An 18,259-nucleotide genomic window follows, 5' to 3' on the forward strand; every position below is an offset into this window, starting at 1 on the left:
ATAGGTTCCTGGCTAGAAGCCAGTGCCAAATTGTTTGGGCTTCTGTCGACAGATTCCTGGATCTGGTACCCCCTTGTTTGTTCAAGTAATACATGGTGGCCATCTTGTCTGTCTGGAGAAGCAGAGTTTTCGCCTTCAGTGCGGGGAGGAAGGCTTTGAGTGCAAGATGGACTGCGTGAAGCACTAAAAGATTGATGTGATACAGTTGTTCTCTCTGCGACCAAGAGCCTTGTATTTGGAGGTGATCTACATGCGCTCCCCATCCGAGCAGCGATGCATCCGTGACTATGGTCTGAGTGGGAGGCTGATGGTGGAATGGCATCACTTTCAGAAGATTGTTCGGAGAACACCACCACTTGAGAGATTGAATGGCATGGGGAGAAAGAAGGATGCTGTTCTCCCAATCGACTACTAGTTGATACCATTGATTCTCTAGACATTCCTGTAAAGGTCTCATATGGAGGCGAGCGTTGGGACTGAGGTAGATGCAAGACGGCATCGACCCCAGGAGAGAGGATATCGCTCTTGCAGTGGCCTGAGGCATTTCCTCGAGCTGCTGGCACTTTTGGAGGATTGATAAACGTCGTTCCTCCGAAGGAAACACCTTTCCTTGAGTGGTGTCTATGATGGCGTATAAGTAGTGCAACCTCTGAACAGGTGTTGCCGTGGACTTGGAGAGGTTGATCTGAAGGCCCAGTCTCTGGAGTAGCTGTTGAGTCCAATTGAAGTGCTGTTGGGCCTCTAGGTTTTTGGATGCTTTTATGAGCCAATCGTCTAGATAGGGATAGACGAATATCCGATGTTTCCTTAAATGGGCTGCCACCACCGCCATGCATTTTGAAAACGTCCTCTGTGCTGATTTGAGGCCAAAAGGTAGCACTGTAAATTGGTAATGACTTTTTCTGACGAGGAATCTTAAAAACTTCCGATGCTTTTTGTTCACAGGAATGTGGAAGTAAGCGTTGCGGAGATCTATTGAACAGAGCCAATCTCCTTGACGAAGTTGGGGATAAATTTGGTGTAAGGATAGCATCCTGAACTTTTCTCTGCAAACCCATTTGTTGGCTACCCTTAGATCTAGAATGGGTCGGAACTCATGTTTGTCGCCTTCTTTTGTAATAGGGTTGTTACTTCCACTTTGAGAGCGTTGAGATGGTAATTCACCGGTTTGGGTGGAATAGAAGGCGGAGGGCTTATGAACCTGAGACAGTAGCCATTCCGCACAATATTCAACACCCAGGCGTCTGACGTTATGCGTTGCCACTCTTCCAGATGATGTGAAATACTTCCCCCTACCGGAGTGGGTAACGGAGGAGGGGGAAGCGAGGATTCAGGGCTTAGACGCTGATGCCTGACGAGCTGTTTGGGCAGTTTGTGGCGTAGAGCGACCCCTTGTTTGTTTTCGCTGGGTCGAAAAGGTTCTATGATGTTGCTGGGATCTTGGAGGCATCCACTGCGGTGTTTGAAGCCTTTGAGCAAAAAGTCTACGGTGGTAGGGACGGAATGTTTTCCGTTGCTCTCTTGGCTTCTCAATGCCCACCGCCTTCAGAGTGTCCAGTTCGGTTTTCATCCTCGACATTTCGTCGTCAGCATGAGAACCAAACAAAGTGGAACCTGAAAAAGGCAAATTTTGTATCCTCTGTTGCGCCTCTGGCTTAAGTGAAGTAAGGCGTAGCCAGGCATGTCTTCTCAAAGAAATTCCATGAGAATAATTATGTGCGGATAACACAGAGGAGTCTGCAGCCGCGCTTATTACTTGATTGGAGACCATGGCGCCTTCACTTACAATCTCCAAGAAATCCTCCTTTTTCTCCTTAGGGAGGTATTCTGCAAATTGCAGCACAGAATCCCAAAGGACGCGATCATACCTGCCTAACAGGGCAGTAGCACTAGCCGCTTTCATAGTGATGGCTGAAGTGGAGCAAACTTTGCGGCCTGGGGCATCACTTTTTCTACTCTCTTTGTCCGGTGGAGAAGAAGAAGACGGAGATGTAGAATGTAATTTCTTAGCAGCCACGATTACCACTGAATCGGGCACTGGATCCGCTCTCAGAAATAAAGGGTCCTGCTCCAGAGGACGATATTTCTTTATGAGTCTGGAAGGAGCAGTTTTAGTTGTGGACGGTGTTAAGAAAATGTCCATTGCCGGTTCAAGTAATCCTGGGACCAGCTGTAGTAATGGTCTAGCAGAAGAACGCTGGTGTAGTGTCTCAAAAATGACAGAGGTTGTTGGAGTCGGTACTGCCAGAGGGATGTTCAACTTGGTAGCACCGCGAATTAGTACCTCTTGAAAAGTGTTGACATCGTCTATGGGAGAAACTCTTTGAGACGGGGAGTCAGATAACATCGGAGAGTAATCTCTTATGGATGAGGAGTGTCTATGGTGGGAACGAGGAGACCTGCGATCTGAGTCGTGCCGATGACGATGTTGAGATGAAGAAGAGCGCCTCGAAGAATGTCGAGAATGCCTTGTGGATTCTGCAGGAGTCACTGGGGCGGACTCTGAAAGAGGTACCAGCAGAGGAGCTGTAGGTGCCAGAGGTGTCAGTGGTAGAGGAGATTGCTGAGGAGAAGGCTGAGGCAAAGGTGGTAAGAGAATGAGAGAAGCCGAGGATTCTGAGGTGGTATAGACCCTCCTTGGTCTCTTTGAGTGCCTTCTCGACGCCGCAGTACGACGCCGACGAGTACCTCTCGGCCTTGACTCCTCTCGCCGTTGAGAGCCCCTCGACGGCGATCTCCCTCGACGTCGATGGGATGACGACGATCATCTGTGACTACGAGTGCTGTCCACTGACGTCGATCCTCCCCCTTCGCGTCGACGGTGACCTGGACCAGGAGCTTCTCGACGGCGAGTGTCTACGCCGTCTCGACGATGATAAAGCTCTCAACGGCGAGCGATGTCTCTTACTCGACAGCGAGCTGGTTCTCGATGGCGAGCATGTCAGCGCCGTTCCTTGTCTAGACGTCGATGCTCTCAACGTTGTCGGGGACCTGTTACGCTTGTGAGCAGATCTGGCAGCTGCTCCAGAGGACACAGTGAGAGCCCTGGTAGAAGACTGACTTTCTCCTCGCTCTGTGGCAGATTGTCCTCTTAGTCTCCTGTCCTCCTTGGCCTGAAGGCAGATTTTCTCCCTGTCACGAAGGGTTCACCTGGAGAAGGTTTTACAAATGTCACAGGCATCAGGCTCATGAGTAGACGCAGGCAAATAATACAGACTTGATGTGGGTCTGATTTGCCCTTTTTCCTGCCACAGCTAGGGCACTTATCAAAAAGATAAGGCATTCTGGTGGCAAAAAAGCCTCAAGTTTCTGTCAGAATTTGACAGGAAAAGCTAGGAAATGTTCACTCTAGATTAAAAACGTCGAGTGAAACTGAAATCCAAAGGATTTTTGTTGAGTTTTAGTCAAAAAAAGCTATGAAAGGTGGAGCTCAATGCTTCAGGGTCCTGTCAGAAGGAGCCGGAAAAAAGAACTGAGGCAACTGCCTGTTGCTGTGCATGATGGGATACAGGAAGACTTTCTTTTCTTAAAGGCACAGCTCTATTTACATTCTGTATAATGGCAGCCTATGGGTTACACTGCCCTGCATTGTTTCATCCTCATTTGAAGTTGTAAATAAGGTCGGAAAACATGTTTTTTTACTACATTTCTAGAATAAATATGTTTTAAAGGTATATCTGTACTACAGCTTCTTTTCTTACCAACCAAAAGAATGAACAATTTGGCCTTTGTAGCCTTTCCTCTAGGCTGCACATTGATACTTTTAAGTGACTTTACAGGCCTTTTTCAAGAAAGGCAAACATCTACACTTAAGAATACACTTCAGAACAGTGCTCCGGGGTCCCCACAGGCATGCGGAACTATTCAGTGCTTATGACTATACATGGAAATCCCCTACAAGAGAAACAGGAATAGAATCCAAGACCTCTTTGCTGAAGTGGAACTCTTTCTATAGCTCCCTTGGCAAACATAAGGAATACTTCCTGCTTAAGCAGATAAAGATGGAACGGTCTGGATGTTCTAGGTGGATGATGCAGTGGTTTTTGTATGAATTCAGGGCATGACCTCTTGTCACTATATCCAGCACCCATATGTCTGATGTTATGTTCTTCCACTCCTGGATGTAGTTGGAGATGTTTGCTCCTATTTGTTGATAGTGTGAACATTTGGGAAGCATAGCCTGTGCCTAGTGAAGATCATTGCTTTCTGGGTTGATCTCTGTTTTGTGACCCCTGTCTTCTCTTTCCTCCCTGTCTGGCGTATGAGGCCGTGGATGGTTGCCTATACTGTTGTTGATAGGACTGCCTATATTGGGGTTGCTGGTACTGCCTGTGAAAGGAACCTTGAAATGAGGTAAATCCTCTTCCTATTGCACCCCGAAAGGGCTGCAGGGTACCTAGAGACTTGGCAGTGTCTGTGTCGGTCTTGATGGCCTGGAGCGCGTCATCTACATGCTTGCCAAAGAGAGATTCCCCTTCGTAGGGCATGTCGAGGATTCTGGACTGCACTTCCGGTCTGAAAGATGTGGCCTTGAGCCAACCTTGGCGGCGTAACACTGCGGCACCGGCCAGCTGACGAAAACCGGTGGAGGCTATATCTAGAGCGCAGTCGATTATCTCCTCCGACGTACGCTCACCTTCTTGGAGGATCTTCCGTGCCTCTGCTTGCTTGCTTTCAGGGAAGAGATCAATGAAAGGTTGCATATCTGACCACATTTGCCGGTCATAACGACCCAGGATTGCCAAGGAATTTGCTGCTCTAACAGTAATTGCTGACATGGAGGAGAATCTTTTGCCCACATTATCTAATCTCCTTCCTTCTCTGTCTGGAGGAGTAGAGATAGGCGTCGACGGGTTCTTAGAACGCCTTTGAGCCGCTTGCGAAATAACAGTCAGGCTTTGGGTGACCAGTGAGACATGCTGGAGAGTCCTGAGTTGCCTTGTATTTCTTGTCCAACTTTTGCGGCACTGGTGGGACAGTTGCCAGGTTGCGCATGATCTTGGTACCCTCGCTCCATATAAAGTCAATAATGGGAATGGACCTTACAGACTTCCATGACTGTTCCTTAAAATCATGATGGAAGCATTCCGACTGAGAGACAGATGTTGGAAGGTGGAAGCGTGCGGCAGCCCTGTCCATTAGATTGTGGAAACCACCTATATCCTCGGGTGGAGAATCTGAAGAGCGAGGAGGTGGTGGAGAAGGAGTGGGGGCTAAGTAGTCATCCCATTCCTCAGTGGGATGCTGCGGGGTAGATATCTCTCCTTTCTCTTTTTCCCCTGAAGTGGAACCTTCTTCTCCAGGGGAGACAGCTAAAACGGAATGAGGTGTCCTCCTGGGAGTAGCTGGAGGTGGAGGGACATTTCTTGGTGTAACAGGAGAAGCTGGCGGTGGTGGTTAATCTTCTGCTGTAACTGGGAACCTCCTCCTATAATCCTGCAACATTGATTGTAAGTCCTGGATTAAGGAGGCAGGCATGTTTAGAGTCTCTTGGCTGAGGTGGTTGGTAATAGCGTTCTTGATGTGAGTAATATGGTTGGTATTGATCATACTCATCATCGCCGTCCTCTTCCTGGTATTTAACGTGTAACTGTGATGGGCTGTGCGCATCTCCAAATGGACCCTCATCCGATTCCTCCAAGTCCAGTAGATGACTGGGTAATAAAGTTGGCACTTTGCTTGGTGACTTGTCTGTAGGATAAATCTCCGATCTGGGCAGAGATGTGATCTTGACCATGGCCCGAAGATCAGGAGACCTGGAAGAGGTAGGAATAGCCTCTGTCTCACAGGCACCAAAGGCATAGTAGATGGGGTCAATGATGATGGTGCCGTCTACGGTATTGTTATGAGGGCTAATTTTTCCATCGACGACGGTCTCGTCGACTATGGTGTCGATGACCGTGGTCTCATCGACAACGGCCTTGTCGACGGTGAGACAGCCGACGACGCTGTCGTTGGTGGTATTGTATTCGACGGGGCTTTCGTTGACGGTGTTAACTACAATGTTGTCGTCGACGAAGGAGTTGATGTTGTTAACGACAAACTCCGTTCTGTAATCCTCGTCGGAGGTTTGATAGAGGAAATAGGAGCCCTTACCGTTGACGTCAAGGTAGTCTTCACCGACGATGGTCTCGTCAACAAGGTGGTGGAGACGGTAGATGTAAACACCATCATCGTCGTCACGGTCGTCACAGGTGGTGTCGTCGACTTAATTTTAATGGTTACCTTTCTAGAGGTAGAAGGCTCAGAGGAAAAAGAAAAAAACAGTACGACTCCTTCTTTGGGAGAGGATGGCTCAGAAGAAATTGAAGTATGTAAGCCTTTTCCATGATGGAATTTCTGCCTCTTTCTAGATCTTTCTGCCTGGCCCAGGTCCTCAGATTTGGACCTTTAGTGTGGATTTTCTGACCCACTGCCCTCACCTGAAGTACAGGATTTTGCCTGTAACCATGTCAGGAGTCTACCCTCACGGTTTCTGAGGGTTTTTGTGGAGAAAGTACGACTTATCTTGCAGTCCTTCACCTGGTGTTGTGGGTAGAGGCAATACAAGCAGTCCTATGTAGATCATCCACATGGAGCCTTTTCTTTCCACAGGTCTTGCAAGGACAGAAAAGGCATTTTCTAGAAGAATCCGACATTTCTTTGAGTTCTCTGAGATAAAATGCTGCTGAAGAAGTAGAAAAACTGAGCAGAGCTCAGAGAGACTCCCTTCACACGACGTGCGGTAAAAAAATCTGAGGGAAGGAGCTTCTCTGGAGAGTGTTCTAGATGGTGCTGGTGCCTGATTGGCCAGCAGGCAGGTTTGTGTCCTTTTCACAAAAGGACTTGGGTAGGCTATATGAGTGGCTGGTATTTCCATTATAGCCTATAGGAAAAAACATTTATTTGTTAATTATTGCTATTTTATGTACAGTGGGACTCTCACTTCGACGACGGGGATGATTCAAGCATGTGAATTTATGAAAGATCCAATACTGGATAACACCTATGATGTGCTCTTAAAATTACATCCAATTATTATTTTGTTTTATCATTTAAAATACCTATTGCAAGCATGTGGCCGCCACAAGTAGCTGGTGGTATGTTTTCATTTTTTTTCTGTGCTTTTAAGCATGTTTGCATAAAAATAAAAAGAATTAACCATTGCACTTGCTTGACAAGTTTGTGTCTATTGTCTTTGTAGAGTGTTTTTTGTTTAATAACTAGATTAGAATATCCGCTCCTAAAGCCCTAGACCTTCTGGGGGACAATTCGACAGATGACATTTTCCATTAGGTTAAACTAGGTTACGAAATCGATGTGTTTACCATTGCTTTGTTTTGTGAAACACTGTACTAACTAAAGATTCCAGTCCACATTTGGAACAACATTTTTATAAGTCAAACAAATCTTTCTTTTTGTACGTTTTCTAACATGTAGAAGGGTACTGTGCCTGCAAATTATAGTACTAAAATACTTAACGTTAAATGAAACGAAAATGTGCACAGTAAATTAATATCTCTTTAATCTGTCATGCGAGAGAAATCCTACCTTGTTAAGAAGCTCGGTCGTCCCTCCTTCATTCAATGGGGCAAGTTTAGGCTTACTAGACTCTGCATTTGCCTGGGGATACAAGTGGAAACAGCAAGTCATAAATTGTGTTCTGCATTCCGTTTCTTGACCTAGCTTTCCTAAGCACTTTCCTGCAGGCGTATTATCTTCACTTCAAACATTAAGTATACACCTGCATTTTATAATTATAAGAGCTGTCACACAAAAGGAAAACTCTTTCCACCCCATTTACCATTTTGAAAACCGTGTTTTTAGCTTTCATCCAAAGATTTGACTGTTAGCATAACATGCAAAAACCCACAGTTATTGTCAATGAGGCATCTCTGGTGCAATGGGTTTATTTATTTTAAGTTTTTCTTTACAACCATATAACAGATATATTAAGGAATTTGAAATGCCTAAAATGATGCTGCCTAAACATCGTGTTTGTATGCTTACACTAAAAGTATGTAGAAAAAAACCCACTATCCTACACGATTTTGCAAATACCCGTTTCAGGAATGGGTTACATTTGTCATTGAACATCTGGTACTTACCAAGATAGTAATAGTATCAATTATGCACCAGTAGCCTCTTACTGGTACCTTCATTAAAACACTAAGAAATGTTCACTCCACTGCCAAAAACTTTATATGTTGATTGTTTTACCCAGAAATAGGCAATTTTTGCTAATTTTTCGTTTTTATTTTTTCCTGTTACAGCACTTTTCGTTTGCCAAATAAAAGGCAGGGACTGCTATAATTTATTTCCAGCAATGGCAACTGAAATAAGGAGCTTTTTCTCATAATGGGCAGAGGTCTAAGGAAGGACTATTCAGCCATTCTAATGAGAGCACAGTATCCAGGGAGATACTTTGCCACAACGGGAAACCCTTTGTCTCTCAAGCAAGTGATATCCCAGAAAAAGAAAAAAAATATAGTATGGCACACCAGAGGAATGACGGGTCTGATCCATGGAATACCCTCAGAAATATGGGAAGGGCAAAATGCCAGAAAGGGGACATCGATATGAAGAGGGAGATGGGGGGGGGGGGGGCAGTATTTTTGGTGTGGTCTGAACTCAAAACGTTTCTTTCAGTTTAAGCGGTTGAAGACTACGAGACGAGTTTATGCGTTGTCTGTTTTGTCAATAATACTTCAAAAATGTAAAGTGGCCTTCTAGTCAAAGATAACAGAAAACGCACAGAAACACTAGTCAACATCATACAAAGTGGCGTCCTAGAATCCTTTTTGTTGGGGCTTGTTCGTGTAATGTCAGGGTGTGACCACAGCTACAAGGCCATGTTGCATTGCACTAGAATGGGGTAAGAAAGGTCATGACACAAGGGACAGAAAATGCTCCTCACTACCTGCCTGGCACTGCTGTAGCCCTTACAAGGGAACGAACTGATCCTTGAAAGGATGTCAGACTCCGCCCAGGAGTGAGGAGAGCTCCACATACTTGAACGAGAGAAAGAAAGTGCAGGCTTGATGTTTCATAAATGTCTGGCGTGCTTCCTCTAGCGCACTTTGTTACCATGTCAGTTGCTGTACATTCCCTCCTACATGCAGCCTCCAATTTGTGGAAAGTAAACCCTGGAAGGAAATGTTGAACGAACTGAAGCTTTAATTTGCGCTTATAAAGTGATACACGATGAATTGCTGATACTTTGCCTAACAATGGAGGGAAGGGACAATGTTATTTAAAAGCCGATGAACCCTGGAATGATTTACCAGCTTATGCCAGGAGTCTGACAAACTGAAAGCCCAGCAGTTCGATTTCCCATCTCGGTGGCCAGACTGAAACGCTTAGTTACCAGAGACTGAGCTTCAGCGCTATGAAAATATTTCAGAAATCGACGCAAACGTTTGGGCTCTGGCAGTCAAAAATTGTTAGTCAATACACTAATAGAGAAACGAGTCCTTCTTCGGAGCAAGATGTGACACTGTTTCTGGCTTCGCCCAGCTGCCCATTCCAAGTCCTTGGAGCGATAAAAGCAACATAAAATACAAAGAATGCATTCGGTAACATGCAATAGTGAAGCTTTTTTTTTTTTCAAAATAAAAGTTCTAAATGAATTTAAGAGAGGCTATCTTTGCAAGGCAGAACGAAAATTACGTGAAGATATGCTGCTCGTAGTACGGATGCACGGGGAATACGCGGGTCAGAGGAGAATGGAATACGCCGTCTGCCGGAAAAACAATAGGGAAGATCAGCGCTGTAAAAAAGGGAAGAAAAAAAACACAGGCGCAAAGGAGAAATACATGACCCATCCACAGCACCGAAGCGCTCTACTTTTCAGGCAGACGAGCATAAGTAATGGGAAAAATCCCATCACTCAAAGTGGCACAAAGCCACTGGCTGAAGTGGGTCGCCCGTTAACCCCATTCTGTATGGTATGGTGGACGAACACAATATCCACTCTCTCAATGAGTACACACTAAACTAACTTTTTTTTAAATCACTCAATTTCTGTACACATTATGAGTTTCGAGGAAGGTTGACAGTTTGCTGGGAAGTGATCCCCCTATACATTCGATGCTTTCAACAGATTAATGGCAGACTAAAAGACTCAACATTCACAAAAGCCAATCTAGTCCTGTCCCGTGATCATTGTGACCATCTGTCCTCCGGGCATTCGTTAGTAGACTATGAAGATACATAAAGTCATGCAGCCCAGAAGCGAGAAGACTTGCCTGGCTGTTACGCAAGATGTCAACATCAGATGGAGGCAGTTAGGCCTATAACCCTTGTCTGTCCTGTGGTCCCGCAAAAAGTACTAGGGAATCTTCATAAGTCTCTACTTGGACAATCGTCTGCCGAAGACCAAGGTGGTGGCAGACTAGCAAATATGCTTGTTTCTTGTATCCATGATTGTGTTTAGGTACTGAAAATCTTGATTGAAGCAAGTCCACAACCCCCGAGTGGAAAAGGTCCCAAAATTTCCTTAGTTTTCATCATGAAACATATCAAGCCTGAAAGCAACCATCAAGCGAGACCTGCAACTTGCTGTGGTTGAAAGACTCATGCTGCTTATGCCAGAGGCTCTGGGCTCTAGCAAAGCTGAGGTGCCCCTGATCATCCTGGAGTCGGCAACTAGCAAGCCTGTGTACTTTCTGCACCTGGTAGGGAGGCTGCAACTGCAGAAGATAGGAGGCTGCCACATCGAGATCCCCTGTAGTTCTCAGAAAAATCTCTGCCATGGCCCAGAACAGCTCCAATGCTGCTACTGCACAAGCAGGACGGTAGCACGCGACTGTCACACCTGCCAGAACTCCAGTAGCATAAAGCAATGGAGCAGAAGAAAGGAGTGTGAATGAAAGACAGAAATGGGCTGAAGTCCACCGCCCGTGAACCAAGATTTTCTCCAAAAAGTGTTGCATTAAGGAAAAAAAATAACTGAACTATTGGGCGCATATCTGCCTTTGGGTGATTGAGTGACTGTACCTAAGCTTAGCCAGTGATGTGTTCTGATTCGATGCCAGAGATCATGGACCCTGGGGAACTCCATTAGCATGGGTGGGCACCGTAGTGTGTAGCACCTGAAATCAAGAATCAGATGTAAACATTAAATGACTTTTCCCTAATCGAAAACTATTAGGTAACGTGTGATGAAATTACTTTTTTTACTCAAAAGACTAGCACTAGGATGGACAATACTTTGTGTCGGCTGGTTGATTGTTGAGTTCTGAGCTCTTGTTCCCCCATACTACTTCCTAGAGAGGCCAAGACTGCTTGCCCTTGCTTCCCCTAGAATCAAATGAAGAAAGGGTTGTCTTTGGCCGAGTTTGAAGAGTGATAGTAGCATGGATACCAGTCGCACATTACCTCAACCACCACAGGTGAAGGCCTAGTAGCTCCTTCCTCTCCTCTTGTGCCCACGACCCATCCACCCAGAAAAGGGATCTGATACTAGGGAATCTTCATAGGTCTCCACCTGAACAACTGGTTGCTGAAGGTCAAGGTGGACCAAGACAAACTAAAAAAAACACCCCAAACCCCCTCCCACCGGCCCTGAGCCCCAAAAGTACCCCCACCATTATTAACTAAACTACCCCTACCCCCCACCCACCCTAAGCCGTAAAAAAAAAAACAAAAAAAAAAACACTACCCCAATCCCACAACCCTGCCGCTAAAAACTAAACTACCCTGACATCCGCCCTGATCTCTAAAACCTTCCCCTACCCCTTATAACTAAACTACCCCGACCCCCCACCCATCCACCCTAAGCCCTAACAACAAAAAACCCGACCCCTCAACCCCTAAAACTAAGCTACCCTGACACCCCCGCCCACCATAAGCCCTAAAACCCCTCCACACCCCTTAAAAAAAATAAAAAAAATCCACCCCACCCCTAAAAACTACCCCCAAACCTGCCCCAGCTCCACTTATGTTACCACGTCCTCTCCCGATCCACTAGACTGCTCTCTGCCTTCTTCACTTGCATAGGAAACTTCTGCATTGTTTAGGGTGTTTCCAGGCTTTCCCTGGTGATTTGCGAAGCACTGTTAGCTCATCTAGTTTCTTTGAGGCTGCAGCTGCAGGACAGGTCAGTTGCTCATCGAGGGTCGGGTGCAGCAGGCAGACTGGCAGAGGATGGTGCCAAGTCAGTCGTGCTCCTCGATTCTTGGCAGGCTTCTTGTCCACTCCTTCTTTTGAGTCCAGCGACGATCTGGTATCAGGGGATCCCCTAAATACTCAATTTAGGGGGCGTTAAGGGGAGTGAAGGGTAGTAGCAAATGGGCTACTTACCTTTGGGGTCACTACACCCCCTAGATGAATCTGTGGGGAGTGGGCATCCTCCTCTCCAGAGCTCCTAAATTCCACCACACACAAGATGCCGGAATTTCCTAAGCCGTGCCCACTTCAGGCTGAGCACCGTAGGGGTGTTCCCAGTCTGGAAATGTGACACGCCTCCCGCATAGCTAATTTTCCCATCTGTCAAGGTGCCTGATGGGACCTGGGGCAGGGGGTTGGCATCTCCCTGTGAGAGATGCCGGATCAGCATACCAAGGGCCTATTGAAGCTCCCAGCCTTGTGCCTTGGAATGCAGGTCATCCTGAGGAGGAAGGGTGTTCTACGCCCCAGCCAGAAAAGGCTTTTGTTTCTGACCTCCAGAGAGCAAAGGTCTCACCCTGGGAAGTCAGACTTTCATATATTGGTGGCAGACTGATCAGAACTGGTCAGTGAGCTCACCAGCAGCTGTTAGATTTTCAGGGGGCACCTCTTAGGTGCCCTCTGGGTGCATACATTAATAAACCCATCACTGGAATCACTGAGGGTTTATTAATATGAGATATTTGATACCAAACATCTCTAGTTTCAGTGAAGCCATCATGTAGCTGGGGAACTTGTATTGATAAGTTTAAAGCACTGTATTTAAAGTGGCTTCACTGTGCACATACTATGTCTAAGAATTGACAAAGACATAGCAGGGGCATATCTGCTCTTACAGATATTTCTGCAGATTTCTGCAGGCATATCTGCTCTTGCAGATATGCCCACACATGCATTATAATGCACCTTGCCTTAGGGCTGTAAGACCTTCTGCTGGGGCAACATAAAATATTACAGGCAGTGTTTTAGGGGTCATGGCACAAAGTGTGTGCCATGTCTTGTTTTCACTTTTTGGGAGCACCTTGTCACGCAGCCTGCAATGGCTGACTGCATAAGGTTGGTGCTGGGTCCCTTAGAGTGGCATAAGTTGTGCTGCAACGCTGAGGGGTCCTCTTCAGTTACCATGCCCTAGGTACCAGTGGTACCATTTATTAGGGACTCAGAGAGGTGCTAAAAGGCCTGGCCACTTGGTGATCAAGTGACCGGAGGTCTTGTATTGTGGAAGGAACAAAGGCACTGGGGACCTGGTTAGCAGGAACCATGTGCACTCCGATCAAAGATTGTATAAAACAAAAAAACAGACAAATAGTGTGTGTGTGGGGGGGGGGGGAGTGGGGGCACTGCAACCAAAACCCAGCTTCCTACAGAAAGTGTCCCTTTTGTGTATATAATTCTATATCAGAACTGGAACTGGACATGAGAATTGTGCATCTACTTTCTCATTTATTAGACAACTACATTTACCACGAGTCTTCAGCATCAGAAAACCAACAACCAATGAAACAGCTCTCGGACTTCCATAAAAATTTGAAGGGAAGCAGGCATTCATCTTTCTTGCAGTTCACCATCCAACTACGTACTCCTTTCAGTACCTCTGTTGCACCTGCTAAGGCCTTGCCTTCCCTTTCTGTGTTCTCATCTTGCTTGAACGTCTGTGTGCAGCATGGGTTGAGGAGGAGGCGAGGGAGGATTTGAACTGTACCCTGGTGACAAAACTCACCACTTACGGTAGTAATAATCTTAGGAAACACTTAGCAAAGGAATGAAGGGAACATCTATAGAGTGCTATTGCCCCCTCTCTGAAAAGTAAAGTGACCCTCACTCTGCAACTGATGCTCAGATGACCACATTCCTGGTGAAGTTAATAAAAGATTCCCCAGAAAGCAGATGTCCAGTCATGGATGGTGTGCCATGACAAGCTCCTGGACATTACTGGGCCCATGAGAAAGATTCTTGATATGATTTAAGGGGCCAAGGACTCTGGTAACTTGAGCTCTCTGGAGACCTCCTCTGGCCGGGCGCAGTAAGCAATCTGTCTTCTAACGAATGCAAACAGTGATTTGTCTACAGAAGTGCCATTATCTGCTTATTAAGGTGGATCCAAAGTTGGGGAATCTGCCCCATATATGAAAAGGACAGAGTGGCTTAGTGGTGTCTATTTGATGATCACTTTCTTTAAAGCAAAATTTGTGTCCACTTTAGCCTCCACGGATATGAAACAGGCATCTATTAAGATGATATTCAGATGCAAGCTTTTTTGCTGGGGGTTATTCAAGGCAAATGCTGCTCGAATGGCTACTTTTGCATCCAGGACATTCAGAAAGACACAGGTTGTCAGAAAGACAAAGGTTGTCAAAGAGGCAACCAGTGGCAGTTCCAGCGGTGCACTCTTTTTGAGAAGCATCACAAAAGGATCCTTCTCATGCCCCAGAAGAATGTACAGTTAAAGATTATTCATTTTTCTCCTTTTAATATCAGGGAAATGACTTGTGGGTTCTCCAGAGTGTGGAGCGGGTTTCACACAGAGTTCTACAGTTCTCCGGGAAGAGATGAGACCACAGCTTTAATGCTTCCCAGATGAGCAGAAGTCCTTTTATTCCGAAAGGTAGCAGATATGAAAGAAATAGGGATATCGTAAGTACTGCTCTTTATCCCAACAGATTATTAAGCAAATTATTTTTGGTGTAAGAAAAAGAAAGGTGTCACCACCCAGTGATTAACTTTCAAGAATTTTTGATCTACCGTCATTTGAAGATCGAGATATCCATCTTCTTTGGTATGTACTGTTGACAGGTGACCAGATGGTTAGACTGAACATAGAATACCTACTTGAGGAGCCTCTTATGGCAGCTCACTGGTTTCCACAGATTGCCTGGTGAGGATAAGGTGTACACATTTGCAATGTTACCATTCAGACTATCCGTTGAGCTACAGGGCTTCTGCAAATTTCAGAGGCCAGTGATGGAGTTCCTGAATTCAATGGGTTACGGCTCCTGTTTTACTGCAATAACATTCTGCTGACAGACCAATACAAGATTCAGTACTGGTCGTCAAAATTATACAAAACAAAAACTGCTCCTGTAGTATCTCAATTTTATTAGCAAATAGAACAGTACAAAACTGGTTCGATGCTAAGCCATGACCTTTTTAGGTCTTGTAATAGTTCCAAACTCAGCCACCTTGAGGCTCCCCATGAAGGAAGTGATGCACATCAGGAACAAATTCCTATTCATGGATCGCCTCTAAGAGAAGAAAATGACTGGGAGTAGGATTGCTTTATTACTTGAATCAAGCAATATTCTCAGGTCTGTTTCACTACTGGGAACTGCTAAGTCTGAAGGAGGTTCAACTACAAAAGGGTCTCGCTGATAAGGAACTGGCCCATCTCTCAGATGAAGTCAGGGCAGATGTCCAGAGCTGGCTGAATCATATGAAGGCCTGGAAAGGGACAGCCATTTTCAATGCCCTCCTAGTACTTCATAATCTATGCAGATGCCAGCTGGTGGGGCTAATGGATTGTAGGACGTCCACCTTTTCTGTTTGGTCACCCCAATTTTTTTTTCCTTTTGCTGGAACTTATATTTTTGCTGGCTTTAGTATTCTGTGCCCTTTACCCCTGCTAACCAGTAGTAAAGTGCCTGATTTCCCCCTTTAAACATGGGTGCATTGGCATACTCCTAAATAGAATATTTAACTTGCATAGAAGTCCATAGTAAATGGTATAAATGGACCTGGCGTTTGGAAGTTAAATGCTACTAGAGGACTGATGCACTTAATATGTCATTCACTACAGTCAGTGGCAGTGCAAACATGGCTTCAAGCCTATCACTGTAGCCTGACTGTAGCAGTGTAAAAACTGCAATTAAACCGGTCAAAGTATACACTTTTGACAAGTCAAAACTACCTTTTAAATATCAGTAATTCACCCCTATGTAGTCAAGAAGGGAGGGTGCATGGTATTTAAAAGTAGGACATGTAGAAATTTAATGTTAACACGTCTTTACAGTTACTAGCACCCAAAAGCTATTTTCACTAGAAACATTGTCAGCCCATACAGAAATACTGGGAAACAATATTAAAGACTAATACTGTATCTCAAGAAAAGGAGAGCAAAATTCCACTTGACTGGTGTGCTGGGTTCACAAGTGACACACATGGCAAAACTGAAAAGGTGAGGGGGCTGGATGCCAAGACAATTCTTTTGGACCCACTGTCTGGTTGCTGAAGTATTCTGCTTTTGTCTTACCAGACTTGGGACATACTTGAAAGGGGAGAGAACAGGATATTAAGACAATTCTTCATGATCTACTGTCTGGTTGCTGAAGGGCTTTGCTACTGTCCTACCAGACTTCTATCACTGGGCTTACATATAACCCTTAGAGCACGCTTGAAAGGGGAGAGAACAGGATGTAAAGACAATTCTTGTTGATCCAATGTCTGGTTGCTGAAGCAGTATGCTTCTGTCTTGCCAGACGTCTCTCTGGGTTTACTGTGGGTATGGTGGCTGCCTCAAACTTGACTTTAGTGTTAGATGTGGAACAACATTAAGATCACCACATTACACGCCACACAAACACCCGCAGCCCTTACAGCCCAGGTTTAGTGTGTCAAAAACCTTTTGCCATCTTGAAAATGCCCAAATTGGGGAGGGTTATCCTCGGAAATGTTTACCCCATTGGTTAGGGTGTTTCCAGGAGACACCCTGTAAACCAGTTGATGTAAGGCATAAATGTGGCGTCTCAAGGCACACAAGTCAGAACACTTCCTGGAGGTTCAGAAGAGGATAGAAGTTATGATCTGAGAGGAGCCCTGAAAGACTGGACCTGTTCCCTCTTGTACCCATGATAAAAAAGTGGACTGCAAGGGTCATAAGGCTGACCCCCTTTTTCAACCTATAGGGATTCAACAAGCTACAGAAAGCCTTTACCTGGAAGGTCCCGGCTGACCAGTGGCAACAGGACCTGGACTGGTTCCTGCTGGTTCCTGCTGTTGGCCTCAATGACATCATTTGTGATGGCAAATGTCTCCTCTGAGGTCCTGGGGGAGGGGTGGGGGTCTTTAAATTAGTAATTATGTGGTGGATTAGATTTAAAAGACTAAGCGCCTGATTTAGATTTCAGCAGATGGGTCACTCCGTCACAACAGTGACGGATATCCTGTGTATAATTTTGATATCATTTTGCTAATTAGATTTTACTCTATTTCTCCACATGAATTTAGGATTTTTATTGTTTTGTATTTTAACTTTATTACTGCTTTGTTACTGCATAAATACTTTACGCATTTCCCCAAGATAAGCCAATTGCTATGTGCCATGTGCCATAGCTTCCTGGAGGTTGAGCTCAGGTTACTTTAGTGGCTTTGAGGATTCACCCTGACGAGTTGCGATCGTTTACCAAGCTGGGTAGTCACCCACCCCTAAGTCTGATTTCCTCAGGGATGTCTCCAGCAGAGGAACGTGGTTAGGAGAGGAATCAGTCCACACACATAAATTTCCCCTCAACTGATGCTTTCTGACGAAATGGACAACATCTCGGAGGTGGAATACAACAACCTACAGGAGGATTAGGGGATAGGGTGAGAGGTCCCACATCCATAATCCAAAATTCTGGTGGTCCTGGATAGACAGATTTCTGCAATGTCAGAGTATCTGCCAGGGAGATTAGAATCTGGTGGCAGATTAGAACTGTAGATATTGTGAGGATTCTATATATAAGACACTGGATCGGCTGTGACTGTGCTGGTGTGTGGTGGGTCTGGTTCCCTGCCAGTTGAACCAACAGCTCCTGCAGAGTTTTCAGGTGTAGACTGAATCAGGGGCAGAAGAGGTGAACATTCTCCTGAAAGATACACTTAAGGGGTCAAATTAGCTCTTCCCCCTTTTTGCCATCATTTGTTGGTCATGGGCCAGTCAGTAGACTTGGTTCTAGTATTGCCAATTAGGTTTTAAGTGTTTTTTCAAGTTCTGGAACTTTCCTGGGATTTGCTGAGCCCTCTTCCTTGGTATCTGAACATTGTAACAGATTATCAGAGAGACTCATACCATCTGGCTCTGGAGGGGCCATCATGACTGACAGCCTTGAAGAATCCAAGGAATTAAGTTAAAATCTTA

At 45.4% G+C, this 18,259-nt stretch overlaps 1 protein-coding gene across 1 annotated transcript in view; it reads right to left on the reverse strand.

The window, feature by feature from the left end:
• Nucleotides 1-18,259, reverse strand: part of LZTFL1 (leucine zipper transcription factor like 1) — a 282,737-nt gene that overhangs the window by 193,107 nt on the left and 71,371 nt on the right. Inside the window, exon 5 of the mRNA XM_069216332.1 lies at nucleotides 7,531-7,602. Within this exon, the coding sequence (XP_069072433.1) occupies nucleotides 7,531-7,602 (72 nt within the window). The remainder of the gene's footprint in view (nucleotides 1-7,530; nucleotides 7,603-18,259) is intronic.

Source organism: Pleurodeles waltl, chromosome 2_1, assembly GCF_031143425.1.
Source record: "Pleurodeles waltl isolate 20211129_DDA chromosome 2_1, aPleWal1.hap1.20221129, whole genome shotgun sequence".
Lineage (NCBI taxonomy): Eukaryota > Metazoa > Chordata > Amphibia > Caudata > Salamandridae > Pleurodeles > Pleurodeles waltl.